The 14,310-nt window shown below is 35.2% G+C and overlaps 1 protein-coding gene across 3 annotated transcripts in view; it reads left to right on the plus strand.

The window, feature by feature from the left end:
- LOC105034273 (SPX domain-containing membrane protein OsI_21475) overlaps window positions 1-8,669 on the plus strand; it is a 47,414-nt gene extending 38,745 nt beyond the window's left edge. For all 3 annotated transcript variants that reach the window (XM_010909353.4, XM_019846940.3, XM_073246729.1), the window contains exons 10-11: window positions 3,666-3,799; window positions 8,343-8,669. In XM_010909353.4, coding sequence (XP_010907655.1) covers window positions 3,666-3,799; window positions 8,343-8,581 — 373 coding nt within the window. In that variant the 3' untranslated portion in view covers window positions 8,582-8,669. The remainder of the gene's footprint in view (window positions 1-3,665; window positions 3,800-8,342) is intronic.
- Window positions 8,670-14,310: the final 5,641 nt, after the last annotated feature.

Raw genomic sequence — 14,310 nt, forward strand, 5'->3', positions numbered from 1 at the left:
TGATAGAACTTTTTAACAGACAAAAGTTGTTAGAAATTTGTCTGAAATTACTAGTTTTGTTTTATTTATTTATTTATTTTGGTTTATAAGTTAGAAAGTTTGATGTTAGCTACTAAATTCAGAAAGGAAAAAAGAAGAAAAACTGGGCCTGGACTAGATGCTTCTCTCATGTATGCTAAGGTTGGTTTAGAACATAAAAGAGAAACTCAGAGAGAGAGAGAGAGAGAGAGAGAGAGAGAGAGAGAGTATCATGAATGTGGAGCTCTATTGCAGTCTTTCTTTAATGCATGTCAAAGAGACAATAAAGAATTATTCAATAACAAATAGAAAAGAAAATCTGGTTTGGGAGGTAAGTTCTAGTTCTCCTCTATGGTCAGACCCACTCAGGCAATTTAGTAAACCCGTTGGAAAATTGAAGAGGGGAATTTCAATTATCTTTCTGTTTCCTTCTCTTTGGTTAGCATGTATATAGACACAGACACACACACACACACACACACAGAGAGAGAGAGAGAGAGGGAGAGGATGTAGATGCAAGGGATTATGAAATTTTATGTATTATGATGCTTAAAAATCATGCATTTACTAGATGACCTTTAAAGATTAGGATAAACTTTTGTGATAGCCACTAAACATATGTTCTATCAACAAATATTCAAATCAAGTAATTGGAAAATTTTTGAACATTTCTCATTTTAAAGAATCTTTCTTGAAAACTATGAACCAGGCTAGTATTTATCATAGCATTAAAGGACAGGTAGGGGGCCAAGTTCCTCTCCCCACCACTGCATAGATGTAGAATCAGTGATCACATCAATTGGTTGTGTTTGCCAGATGGGTCAACCTCTTATACAGGTAAATAATGATTGAAAGTGAAATCACCAGCACTTGTCTATGTCTGTGCTTTCTAATTTGGGTTTAATTTTGTTATGAGTCAGCTTTTACATGTTAATTTTTTTGCCATTTTCTTGTAAGAAAGAAAACATCAGATTTTGCTTATACAGTTTGTCTTATTAATTTGAGTATGCTCTCTCTCTCTCTCTCTCTCACACACACACACTCTCTCACTTCCTCATTCGTTTTAAGAAAGAGAATCTTTCGTTGCCTTCAATTATATACTTTAAACATTAGAGGACAGTACTCAACTCATTTTTGCAAAGATACAATTTATATCCTTTTTTTATTAATAATTAGAATACTTGTTTTAAAATTCTATGTGTGTGCATGCATGTACCGTCTATGTTTGCATCTGCATGTATGGTATATTTGACAAAAACATTCATATGTAATTATGTATGTTTTCCAGCTTACAGCTAATATAATTGACATAATTGTGCCAGTATGTCTTCTAAGGTCTACGCTACAGCTTCTTTAAATTTATGGTATCAGTTGAGTTCAATGTCCTATACTTCTATCTGATATAGAAGGTGGATGTCCAAACTACGAAACCTTGGCACCAAAAAGGCAGATCTTTTTTATCTGAATGGAATGATAAAAGATCTTTTATCCAAATTTAATGCCATAGTAGAAATTAAATACAAAGCTTTCAGGTACCAACTATGGCACTAACTAAACAGAAAGTGGCCAGATCATTTATCTGAATAATATTGTAAAACTAGAATTAGTAATATTTATCATGACTCCAATCCGACATTGCAAACTAGGGGTCACAGCAACCACCGTATACTCATGGAGAACTCTCCCCATAAGCATACAAGGCATTTCAATATGATATTAAATGTATCATAATGAAGATAATTTAAATAACTAAAATCTAAAATTTAATTAATTAACAAATCCAATTGATAAATAAAATTTTAAAAATCTTGCAACACTTAAATCTCAATTAATAATCCTGTAAAACAATAATAATAAATCTAAACTTAAACCCTCAATTAGTAGGATCCAAAATATAGGCAAGCATGGGAGTCCAAATCTGATACATATCAAAATTCCTTTTTTTCGATAACATATATTCCATATCCAACCAAAATATGCATATATCATATAAGATCAATAAACAATTATAGCAATAGTCCAAGAAATATTACTCTGAAATTATACATCAATTTTTCATTCAAAATATAATTTCATGAAATTCAGAAATCACATATACATTGATTAACAATTTATTTGATACCAAAAATAGTATTATATAAATGAAAAATCTAGAAAAGTTAGATCATTACTTACCTTGCATGAATAATGGGCAAACAAATTCAACTAATCTTAGGCTTCTTCAGAATCTAGTATCTAAAATTCTATTTATTATCATAATTTAATTATTAATATTTTAAAAAATCTTAAGCTCCAACATCATCACATCAAGTGGAAGTGCCCAATATTCCGATCGATTCGAGCACACTGATATCATCTAATCATGCTTGAACTAGAATACGGATGGTTCAACAAAAATCATGGGTGATTGAATCTGGTAGTACCCAACCTGGTTAGAGTGGGTGCCGACACGGTGCTTGGCGGCCATAGGTTAGGATCCATTCATCGTGGTCCATAGAGTTCTTTACTGGATCAAACAATCCTAGAGAGACAGTGGAAAGAGAAACTTCATAGAGAGAGAAACTAGAGAGAATGGAGAGAGAAAGTTGAGGAAGAGAGAGAGAACTCTTTTTTTTTCCTTTCTTTCTTTTCTTTTCTTTTTCTTTTGCTTCACTTTCTTGGTGTTTTGGTGAATTAGGGGATTGCCCCTTATTCTCGAAACTGGGTAACCTCTCGTCGGTGGTGACTGTGGCCGGTGATGCAGGCATGGCGACGCAATTGGAGGTTCCCTAATCGGTGGTTGGCAGCAACAACTAGTGTCGGAAAATCGAAGTAAAACATTGGAAAAATAGTGGAATTTGAGAGCCAAAATAGAGGATATTTGGTGAGATGACATCTGGCAATAGTCAGCTGGAATGCAACCTTCATGGGCTAAGAAAGATGAGGAGGATTCATTGAAGGATTAAAGAATTTTTATCTTACTTCTGGTGATAGTTGGGCTGTGATCCCGTCGGACATGATGAAGGACATCTGAAAGAAGAAGAAGAGTGAGAGGGCTTCTCCTATGATAATTTTGATGGCCGACGGTGGTGAGATTTGAAGAGTTAGGAGGTCTTTAAATAAGATGGGAGGAGGTGCCAAGAATCCTTCATGGCATTGGATTCCTCTGGCAAGAGCAGGAGGACGGGAGTCTTCTTCAATCCTTTTTCTTTTTTCTTTTTTCTTTTTTTTTTGGTGGGGGCGGGGGGTGGGGGGCTGTTCTCCAATGCTTGGGCTGGTCATGTGGACCAGGCCCACTTCTTTTCGGTTGGGTTATTGCAATATTAGAAATTAAATGCAGAGCTCTTAGATTAGGATTTCATTTTTGTGGTTTGTTGTACATTAATGCACCGTCGGTTGACAAGCTCAAGGACTGTCCATTGTTCACTAGCATAGAGCATAGTAGTATACTATATGTCACCAACTAATAACTAACTGGTAGCATAAAATATACGTACACTTTTATTCTCTTTCACGAGTCAATTAGTCCATCAAATTGCAAATGCAACTTTCAATCTTTGTGTTACAGACTTGAATATATGTCTAGCTAATGTCTGCAACTGTAATAAGCCAATCAAAGTTGGTTTCTAATTATAGTTTTTGTTGATTTAATGGTTGATAATTTGCAGGCAAATCTTGCTAGCATCAGAAATTATGGTGTTAGTAGGTATAGTTCTAAGTTTCCACATCTCAAGGTTGTATACAGTGCCACAATATGTTTGCTCAGCACTTATTACATTTGTGTCTGCAGAAGTTCTTGAAGGTAATTTATGGCTGCTTCCCTGGAATAATTACTATGCTTTGTTTCTCATTATAGATCTCAACAAAATTCTCTTTCTACATTTTCGGTCAAAATTTCTATCTTTTTTGTCGGAGTTAAGACCTTCTATGTGCTCATTTTTTATTTTTATTTTTAACAAATAATCTTTTTATGTAATGCCACTACTAAGGGAATGTTGGCTTTCTGTAACGCACTACAAGGTCAATTAATGAAAATGATAACATTAGGAAATGTGGTATAGGATTATGTGAACAACACAATGTTATTAGTTAATTTCTTAGATGAAGTCTATGGTAAGGAAGCAAGAACAAGGTAATTTACAATTGTATTTTTTTTTATTGGAGTTAAGACCTTCCATATGCTCATTTTTTTTAGTTTTATTTTAATAAATAATCTTTGTATGTAATGCACTACTAAGGGAATGTTGGCTTTCTATAATGCACTACAAGGTCAATTAATGAAAATGATAACATTGGGAAATGTGGTAAAGGATTATGTGAACAACACAATGTTATTAGTTAATTTTTTAGATGAAGTCTATGGTAAGGAAGCAAGAACAAGGGAATATACAATTGTAGAATGGATTCACTGTTTACCAAACAGTTCACTGTTTACCAAATCAAACTTGAACTGATTGTCCATTATAACCATCTTGCATTTCTGTTAAAGACCAGTTACCCAAAATAGAATTTTCTTTTCTAGGGTGGCTTTAATGTCTGCAGTAAGGTCTTTGAATTAGGTAGCAATTTATCTTTGGACTAGTGTTTTTTGCGCCAAAATTTCAAATTTATTGGTTTAGGCTTTTCTGATCTTAAAAGAATAGGAAGAAAAAAGAAAAGCTAAATGTGCTTAACATATTTTACTTCCATAACAAAATGCTACTTCACTACAATTTGTGTTGGCTTTGTTCAAACGTGGTAAGAATGCGGATTAATCACAAATTTTGTTTATCAATTATTTGCAAAAATGAATTAAAAGTGCGTAATTCTCTTTTTAAAAGTTTAAAAGTTTTGTTTTCATTTTTTTCTTTCCCATGTCCATATGATGATATGTGCCTTTTTATTTTGAAAAAACAATATTATATTATTTTTAACCACCCCATGGATTTTGATGAGTTCTAGTAATGGTGGCATGATTTTGTTTAAGTGACACCATAGCAATAAGTTGTATTAGGTCAAACTTGCCCAAACTTGAAGTTTATTGAATGTACGAATCATCCAACACTCTTATGCATGGTAATTGTACAAAAAAGCTGATGTAGGAAAATTCGGAAGTGAGAAATAGGTATTACCAAAAAAACATGTTGAAATACAAAAATGATTGTTTAGAAAAGATGTTAGTTTAGGAAACAAGAAAACTTATCATAAAGCAAACAAAATATATTGCAGAAAACACATGAACATGCGAACAAACCATAGGAAACTCCACTGATTACCTCGTCATAAATTTATTCTTACTAGTTTCTCAAGTTGGGTTCAATTTGTTGAGAAGATAAAATTCTGTTGATAGATGTTTTTAGAGTTGCTCCTCCATTGCTAGTACTAACTCTCTTTCGACAAGAAAACACATAAAAAGTTTTGATGTATTGCAAAAATGAGTGCTTTTATCAAGATGTTCAGAGTGAATCTTTAGTTCAGATTGTTCTCCTTTCTTTTTTCTGTTTTGAAACATCTAGAGCTTAGACCTTTAATCAGTGGGTTGGCATAGTTGATGGGCAGTGCAAAGGGCAATAACGGCTCTCCCTCTGTCCCTTCCCCTCCCATTGATGCCATATCCCTTTCTTTGATGCTCATTTGTTGGGAGTTTTGATTTTTAATAACTTCCTCTCTGCCTTAGTTTGTTAGAGCAAGTTTTCTAAAGGAACCGTATTGCTTTCTAATTTGATTTCCTCAGAAAATCTCACCGGGAAATGGGTTTCCAGGTGACTATGGTTTTAATTTGTGCAGGTCCTCTTTGACTAGCAATAAATGCCAAACTATTTGTCATGCCTTGAGTCTTGGACTTGTTTTACTCTTAAAGTAATTTTTTTCATAGTCAATCCATTGTCAATTGAGAGTAACTGACTGAATAGAGTATGATTGGAAGTGTATCACAAACCATTAATTCCATGGATTCAAAAACCATTGGAACAGGATAGGACCTTCAATATTATACCATTCCGACATGAAATTGGCACTAGTATGGGTATAGGGATGCCAAAACCATCCGCATTGGTACATATTAACCGCACCCATGCATATTGACGGGACTTTACGGACCATATCATTGTATCAATGGATTTTTTTTGTATTTGATGTTGTCAATTGCGGTACATATTGTCGGTGCTGGTGCCTTATCATTTCAATGGAAAAACAGTGTGGTGTTTGATACTGATATTTGATACCATGATAAATTATAAACAAAACCTACCTAACTTGAAGATAGCGTATTATGCAAAATAATGTACCTTCAGATGCAAACAAAACAAGAACTACTATATTCTTGGTATCGCTTAACTAATTGCTAGATCCAAAGCCAACTTCAAAACACCAAATCCTCTTTGTTGAGATAGTTAATGTATTTGATTGTATGGATGAAGAAGTCTACAAAGCTCAATAAATAGCTATGTCAGGGCCAAAGAGTTTAAGTTTATTAAAGATAATAACTTTTATGATGATACATCAAATTACTGAAAGTTCATGTCAAGGTTCATTTAAACTATTTTATAATGATATTTTAAATTATAATTTCCAATACAAAATGCGAACACCACGAATTGTTCAAATCACATTAGTTTCGGAAGGAGTTTAAAAGGATGAATATAAGATCATTAAAGAAATAATAAACATTAAATGGATCCATTTTATAATGATTGCCAACAATCAATTTTTTTCTGATATGACCAAAACATGTATTTTTAAATTAATATTTCACAATTTCATGTTTTCTGACCAAGAGGTTCACTTATGTACTTGAGCACATAAATCCTCATCGCTGATGCAGGTGATGCCATGTGTATCCTTATCTGTAAACTGAATGAGACTGTATATACTTGAGATCTGTATATATGTTCTTGCTGGTGAACTCGATGAGGCCATGTATATCTTTGAGATCCACATATACCATTTAGCCAAGGGTCCAAATATATCTGATTGAGGTCAAATATAACACCTTGCTAGGGTGCCATGTATATTCTCATGGATATCTGAAAAGAGGCTAAATATACCACTTATCTAGAAGTTCATATATATGTTTTAAGCATAATATTTTTTCAAATCTTACGCGGAACATTTATTGGAAAGTTAGTATGGAAATAAACAAACGTAGCAGAGGTTCTAATAAGAACAGAATCTTAGGTCAGAATCCATATATACAAGCATAATGCTCAATTGAGAAACTCAAATTATTTCAGAAATTCCAGTAGAAATCAAAACATAATTTCAAACTAACATAGAAATCAAATTTCTAAAGAAGAGTATGTGAGAACATCTGCAACCAATCAAAGATTTCAAAGTACAGATTTTAAGTACTAAACTGCTTAGAAACTGAAGCCTATCGTGATGGGCAAGAATTTTCATAAGAAACCTGAAGTTTAGAAAAAGCTTTCCTAGACTCAAAGACATACATTTGTGAGGCAAGAAGAAATTTGTTACCAATGAATCCATAAATGTATATCCATACTTCCCTGCTCCTCCTCCTGCTGCTGCTAAGGTCCATCTACTCGTTCCTATTTCCTTCTCACTTGCCTTCATCAGCCTCTGTTTGTAGGCTAGCATGTCAGACCACTTGGTTAAGTCAGTCATCAGTATGGGTTGGTCCCTTTGGTTATTATGAACATCGGCCTATTAATCATCTAAGATAAGTTGATCCTACATCATGTCTAAGGCTTAGTAGGCAAACAAGTTGTTTACTTAGCAAACAAACTAGTTAATATTAGATCTTATTTACATGAATATTATTTAAATTAATATCCACTTAAGATATTACATTTAAACAAGGATGCCCCTCATTTGAGTTCAATAATTAAAAGTTCAATTTTCCTAGGAATAAAAGTTCAACCCTTCAACTTTAATACAAATTTGAGTTTTGGAGGTTGGATTAAAATGGTGATTTTAAAATGCTAAGATATTTCTCAAATCTTAAGGGTTCACAAAATTCATTATATCCAAATATTGTTAAAACCAACAATGGTAAGAGAAGATGTATGCTTTTAAAAGATTTTATCTAATATGATGACATTAGTCGGTGCATAGCATTTTAAGAAAATTATTCTTTTTCTATTTCTTTGACGTATGCACATATTTATTTTCTAGGTATAGGTTGGTTACATAAATGTTAACAGCCTTTGCTTTTATCAACTTCCTTTATTCTTCATCCTCTGTTATTATATGATTCACAACTGAAATAATAGATGCAACAGATGTTGCCCACCATTTGCTGAAGCAGTAAATTATCCTGGATAGTTTTATTGACTTTATTTAGCCATGTGTTGACCGGCATCTGAATGTGTTGTTGCGGCACACATTTTTTGATTGCCCAAATGTAGGTGTCAATTTGTCCCTCCTGTCTCAAGTCATGTCATCCCGCCTTGCTCGTGGAACCTACAATGGTGGGCTGCTATCAACTGAGGCTGGAACCCTAGCTCGAGTTATTGCAGATGGCACCATTACATTGGCTGGCTACTTGGGTGAAGACAAGCTCCTTAATATCACCTTACTCCCTTCGCTTTTTATTTGTATAGGGTCAATTGCTGCCACTGTCCTTACATACAACTCTCTTTTCTAATTATTGCATCAGCTGTATATTAGTTAAGCAGGTCATTAAATTAATTCATATCCATTTTTTATGGTAAGGTTTCAATCATTTTTCTCAAGTTACCATGTTTCAGGAACAGTTGTCTCTCGTGCTTAATGATCTTAATGTAAACCTGAACAACTAGCCTTGGCCTCCCAACTTGCGCGATATTTATAGAAAAATCTCAAACAGTTTCATGGAGCTTGCTCGAGGGTCATCCAACTCCACCCAACATGCATTGCATGTGGTATATTCTGGTCGAACTATCTTAACAGGGAAATCTCGCGTACACTTCTCACATGTAATTTCCATGGGTAATTTCACGCATCATAGAACGTTCAAAAAGTCACACAAGTCTTCTGTGTGATATTTTTTATATGAGACTGGGAATTGAGGCTTGTTCTAGTGGTCATATTCCTCAGCTCAGCAATCAAGAAATTCTAGATTTGGTTCATGGATGATGCATCTCGTATTGGGTAATAAAATGCAGTCAGGTCTGCCTTCCACTCCAAGAAAATGGAAACATGAGATTTCAAGTGCATGATAAGTTATAACTTGCAGGTGACTTCCTCCAATGAAAAAGGACAAGGACATCAAATTTTTTGCTTCAACAACAAACCAAGACATCATGGTATAGTTTAATTTAAGGCACCATTGTTGATGATCATGTTAATCAAGTTTTCACCTATATATTGGTCAAGCAGTGCTGTAAAGCGGATAAACATTTCAGAGATCTGGTGTTAGGTTACAGATTATGGGATGCTAAAAAAGAGTTGAAATAAAACTGTCAACATTGCTGCTTTTTGATCTTTTCGCTGTCACCTGTTTAATAATATTTTCTAAGTCTAGATCTTCAAATCATATTCACCACCGACCCTCACCTCCTTAGCGTGCAGCTGAATTCCATGGTTCTTGTTGCTACTGATCTCGGGATGGGATGTCGATGTGGACCACCTTCATGGGCTTGCAAGACAATAGATGAGGGTTAGCGAGCTCATCCAATTGGTTCTACCTAGCTCAGGTCAGTCACCACGCTGATTGGTTGTTGGGTTGAGCTGAGGTTCTTTAGTCTTGTAGTTCGATTGCTTCTGGTCTATTTGTCTAAGATTTTTTGGTCGGCTTGGGGATCCTAACTAGGATGCCTTGGAGAGATTTTGAGTGCCTGAGCCTCCATATAGATGATATGCTAGATGAATTTTATCATGCCGTATCACCTCGACTATTTATTGCAATAATACTGCACCCTCCCCTACTTTCTAGCCCGAGACGCCTCTTTAGTTTAAGCAAAGGAAGTAACTGTTTTATTAGACTCTATGCCACTTGAAAGAGGTAATAACTTATAGGTGGTAGCCTCCAAAGGATGAGTCCAGACTCTTGGTCTCCCATAAGGATGTTGACCATCGGGGTGAGGAGGGCACGACACGTGTCTATCGATCCAACCAAATGGATTGATCTAGGCTGTTCGAAACCCTTAAAAAGAGGATAATCTTTTGCAAATCTAGCATTTGTAGAGTGGCCTTGAACATCCTTTCTGTTGCTTTAAGAGATTCTTGCGAAACTGACTTTTCAAATCATCTTGGATTGTCTTCACATGATGTTTTGGTGGCTCTTTCTTCTTCTTTTCTTCCGGGGTTGATCCCTTCCATTTATCCTTTTTTTTCTCCTTGCTGTAGGATAACACTTTCATAGATCTTCCACAAGAAGGGGGTCTTTAACATCATATCAAAATGCGCCAGTTGGTTTTGTGAAGGGCCATGGAAAAGGTGGTTCAGGTTGAGGCTGAGTTAGGACCCCTTCGGAGTAAGCTAGTGGGTGAAATGGTTTCCATAGACACTAATGCCAGTTGGAATGTAGCTAGATGGAGGCCAAGCTAACGGCCATTGAGAATAGAGCGGAGGCAGCTAAACTCTGAGCTTTCAGAATTGAGAGGAAGATCCTAGGAGCTAGGCACCAAATTGCCAAGGCTAAAATGAAGGTGCTCCAAGCAGTGGAGGAGTACAAATCCTTAGCTAATTTTCAATGAAAGGTCACCAAGTCCTTGTAGGGCTTCTGGGAGTGCTAGAAGGGAGCAGCAAAGCTGCAACCCAATCTCATCCACCTCACGCCTAGCAAGAGCCATGCTCACTCGTCCTTCTTGCAAGCTTAGTTGTTACAAGGACTTCTTATCAATTTGTTCTTCTAGTCACTGACGCTCGGATGATCGAACTGAGCGTGCTTCCTCCTATTTAAGCCTAGCTGGTGTTAGAACTTTTGACCGGTCAGGTTCTTCCAGTCAATGATGTTCGAGTTATGGAATCGAGCATGTTTCCTTCGACTTAAGCCTAGTTGCTACTAGCACTTCTTGGAGGCCCAGTTAATCCTGGGGTGTCTATTTGGAGTTCAACTCTTTGAGTTTAGCTCTCCAACTATGTAGGCTCACAAAAGGAGATTCAAGCTAATCCTAGGTTGTCTCCATGGGAGCACCTGAAGTTTTGCTGTCTGAGGTTAGCTCCCTAGCTAGTTGCATATACTCATAAAATGGAGCTTCCAGCTAATCTTGGGATATCTCCATGAGCATACCTGGAGTTCCAACAAATCCTAGTGTATCTCCATAGGTCAGTCATTATAAAGTCAGACAACGAATTAGAAAATAGCTGAAACGCAACTTCATTGTAGCAAAAAGTGAAAAGCACGAGAGTTGATTCCGCAGATCTTATTGTGCCAACTCAAGAGGCTGAGAACTCGGTTATTTGGTGCTCTCCTCCTTTGGTGGCGTTGGTCCACTTGGGATCTTAGGCTGCTACTTAGGTCTCCAAGTCCCAAGCTCTCTCATGTCGCAACCCCTCCATGGAATGAGGCAATTACTTTGGCAAGTGATTTGTTATTTTTTTGCCCATCTAGGGTGCACCTATGCCGCTCTCCACGCCCTTGTTTTTTTGTTGACAGGTCTAGTCACAAACATCACGATTAGCACATGGACTGCTCAGAAGGACCCATACTACAATGTCTTCTAGTCTACATGGATCATGGGGTAGATTTGTTTTGATATCATTTGTAATAATTCAGGATCTCGTCAAAAAAGATTAGCCAAATTTGTGTTATTTTGGATTTTTTGATCCCGTATAATTATTCAAAATCTTTCTAAATTAATATATAATACATGTGAGACTAAATATATTCCAATACGACTCTCTCGTACTGCCCTATTTAAGCCGTATGGGCATGTGTTTAATCTTGCATCACTTATGTATTGGAGAAATATATGGTAATTATACAAGACTAAGAAATATAAATAATACTTTTCCACTAATTTTTTTAGATGAAATCTTAGCTTATTATAAATGATATCAAAGTCAACTCAGTTTATTGTCTATGTAGACTAAAAGACACGGCAGCATGAGCCATTTAAAGTTAATCATAGGTTATGATGAAATTTGGATCCTTCATTTTGCAAGAATGCTAAGATTTGAATGGAAGGAGTGTGTGAGGATATATGTGAACATATATTTTATTTTTATATTAATTTTATACTGAAAAGATTTTGGATACTAATATAAAATGAATGAATTTAAAAATATATTTTATCTAATTTTATTGGATGAGGTTTCAAGTTATTACACAAGATATAAAAGCTTTCGCTTGTAAGGGTGATAATTAATTGGGTTGCTAATTTTGAAGCAATGTTAAAATAAATTGTGTATTGAACAAAAAGAAGTAAAAAAGTGACTTCACAAAGAATTGATTGATTAGACTTCAAGTTTGCTTTAGAACTAATTAATGATTGCCATAGACAAATGCGCACCCGGTAAAATTACTAAAAATAGAAAATCACTGAATCTTCAAAAATTTTAGAAAAAAGATACGATTGTATTCAAAATATGCTTTTCTTAAGATGATATAAACTTTTATGGCTTGTGAAATTATGGAAACAAATTTCTGAAACGGAAACTTTTTACTTCTACCTTCTTGTTCGTCCTTGATTGATGGAATCTATGAAAAAAATTTAGGACCTATTGACTTCTGCTAATTGACAATAAAATTGGACTTGAATACCGGGACTTGGACTAGCAATTAAAAAGCTATAATCATTTTAGTATATATAATGCAAAATTGTGTATCCTGTCTTTCTTGCCTTCATCCTCCTCTAAGAAATCAATTTCTTGCGAGGGCAATAAATAAAACCGTTGACTTCAAGCCAACATTTGTTTTGCTGATTGAATCAAAAATTGAAACTGACATATAACGTTTTTATTAAATAGGCAAAAAAATATGATCAAGACAACGTGTTTACCTCAACAAAGTTAAGTTTAACTCAATATTGACACGATCAACCAATTAAACTTTATTGTCCACTAGTTTCTCAGTTTACTAACCTATTAATCTATAATTTCTTTAAATTTGACTTAATATTGTTTTATGAATACATATCTAAGCCGGTTGGTATTCTATCATGCATATGTTAGGTTATATTCATGATGGAACCTGCCTATTAAGTAGAGTAATCTTGGTCAAACTTGCCAAGTCACTAACCTTGAAACCCACCATTTAATATATCAACCCATTTATGACTTGAACAAGATAAAACGCAAGCAAAATGACTAATTTTACATTGATCTTGAGTTTGGTTGGCTTAGCCTTAACTCTTGAACCTTAGGCCATGGTTGGTATATAAAATGAATAACTTCCACAAATACTCACAATTACATGCTAGCTGAAATATAACATTTACCATTGACTTTTTTCTCTCGTGTCAACATGCATATCCATGTGCCTCATTTAGCCCTTTACAAGGCAGTGATGATCAAAGAGGAATGTGGTGTGTAATATCAAATTTGAAGAGAGACATGGTGCAAATCTAGTTGCATTTAGGCCTACCCAACCCAACTTTTAACTTCCAAAATTATGTGTATCTACTAAATTTAATGCTCATTCCTAACCATGCAGGAACAATCCAATGCAAATGGCTTGTGGTGTCATACCTAATGAAGCACTGGCAGAACACACAAAGCCTTTTTAAAGATTGGTGGTGAAGTCATCCTCTTAGTGTGTGGCCCTCAACTCATGCCAATGGTCACCTCATATCTATAGGTATCAAAGTACTATTGGACCAGCCTGTGGTTCGCCGGGACATGACAGATAATGTCACGCCCCCGACCCGAGATTCGTGGATCGAGGGTCGCGGCAACCGCCGCATACTCATGAAGAACTCTCTCCATAAGCATGCAAGGCATCTTATCACGATATCAATGCATCGCAGCGGAATAAAATCAAATAATTATTATTCAACTTTAATTCAAGTAATTAAATCAAACGTCTTACATCCAATAAAATTTTTGCTAAAAAATAAATCTAAGTTCAATGAAGTTGATAATGCTAATCTCGCTTCTAAAAGCTCTGTCCCAATATTTCTTTCCACGCTCGAAATTAATTATCTGAATCTGAAAAATAGAAAGAAAAGTAATGAGCTAGACAGCCCAGTAAGTAACAAGTATCTCTACCAGATATTCAGATATTATTAAATTTTCAAGAACAATGCTGCAAATAACATAAAAATATATTTCATGCTGATTTAATGCAAATCCAATATTTTTAAAAATTCACACATAATATAATCATAAATCCGATTCGATTTAAAACACTCGTAACTCAACAGCCTTGACTATGACCAACGTTTAACCCCCATTGGCAGGGTTCCACAGAATACCAGCGCACAACCCCCACTGGCAGGGTCCAGAAATACA

Source organism: Elaeis guineensis, chromosome 12, assembly GCF_000442705.2.
Source record: "Elaeis guineensis isolate ETL-2024a chromosome 12, EG11, whole genome shotgun sequence".
Taxonomy (NCBI): Eukaryota; Viridiplantae; Streptophyta; class Magnoliopsida; order Arecales; family Arecaceae; genus Elaeis; species Elaeis guineensis.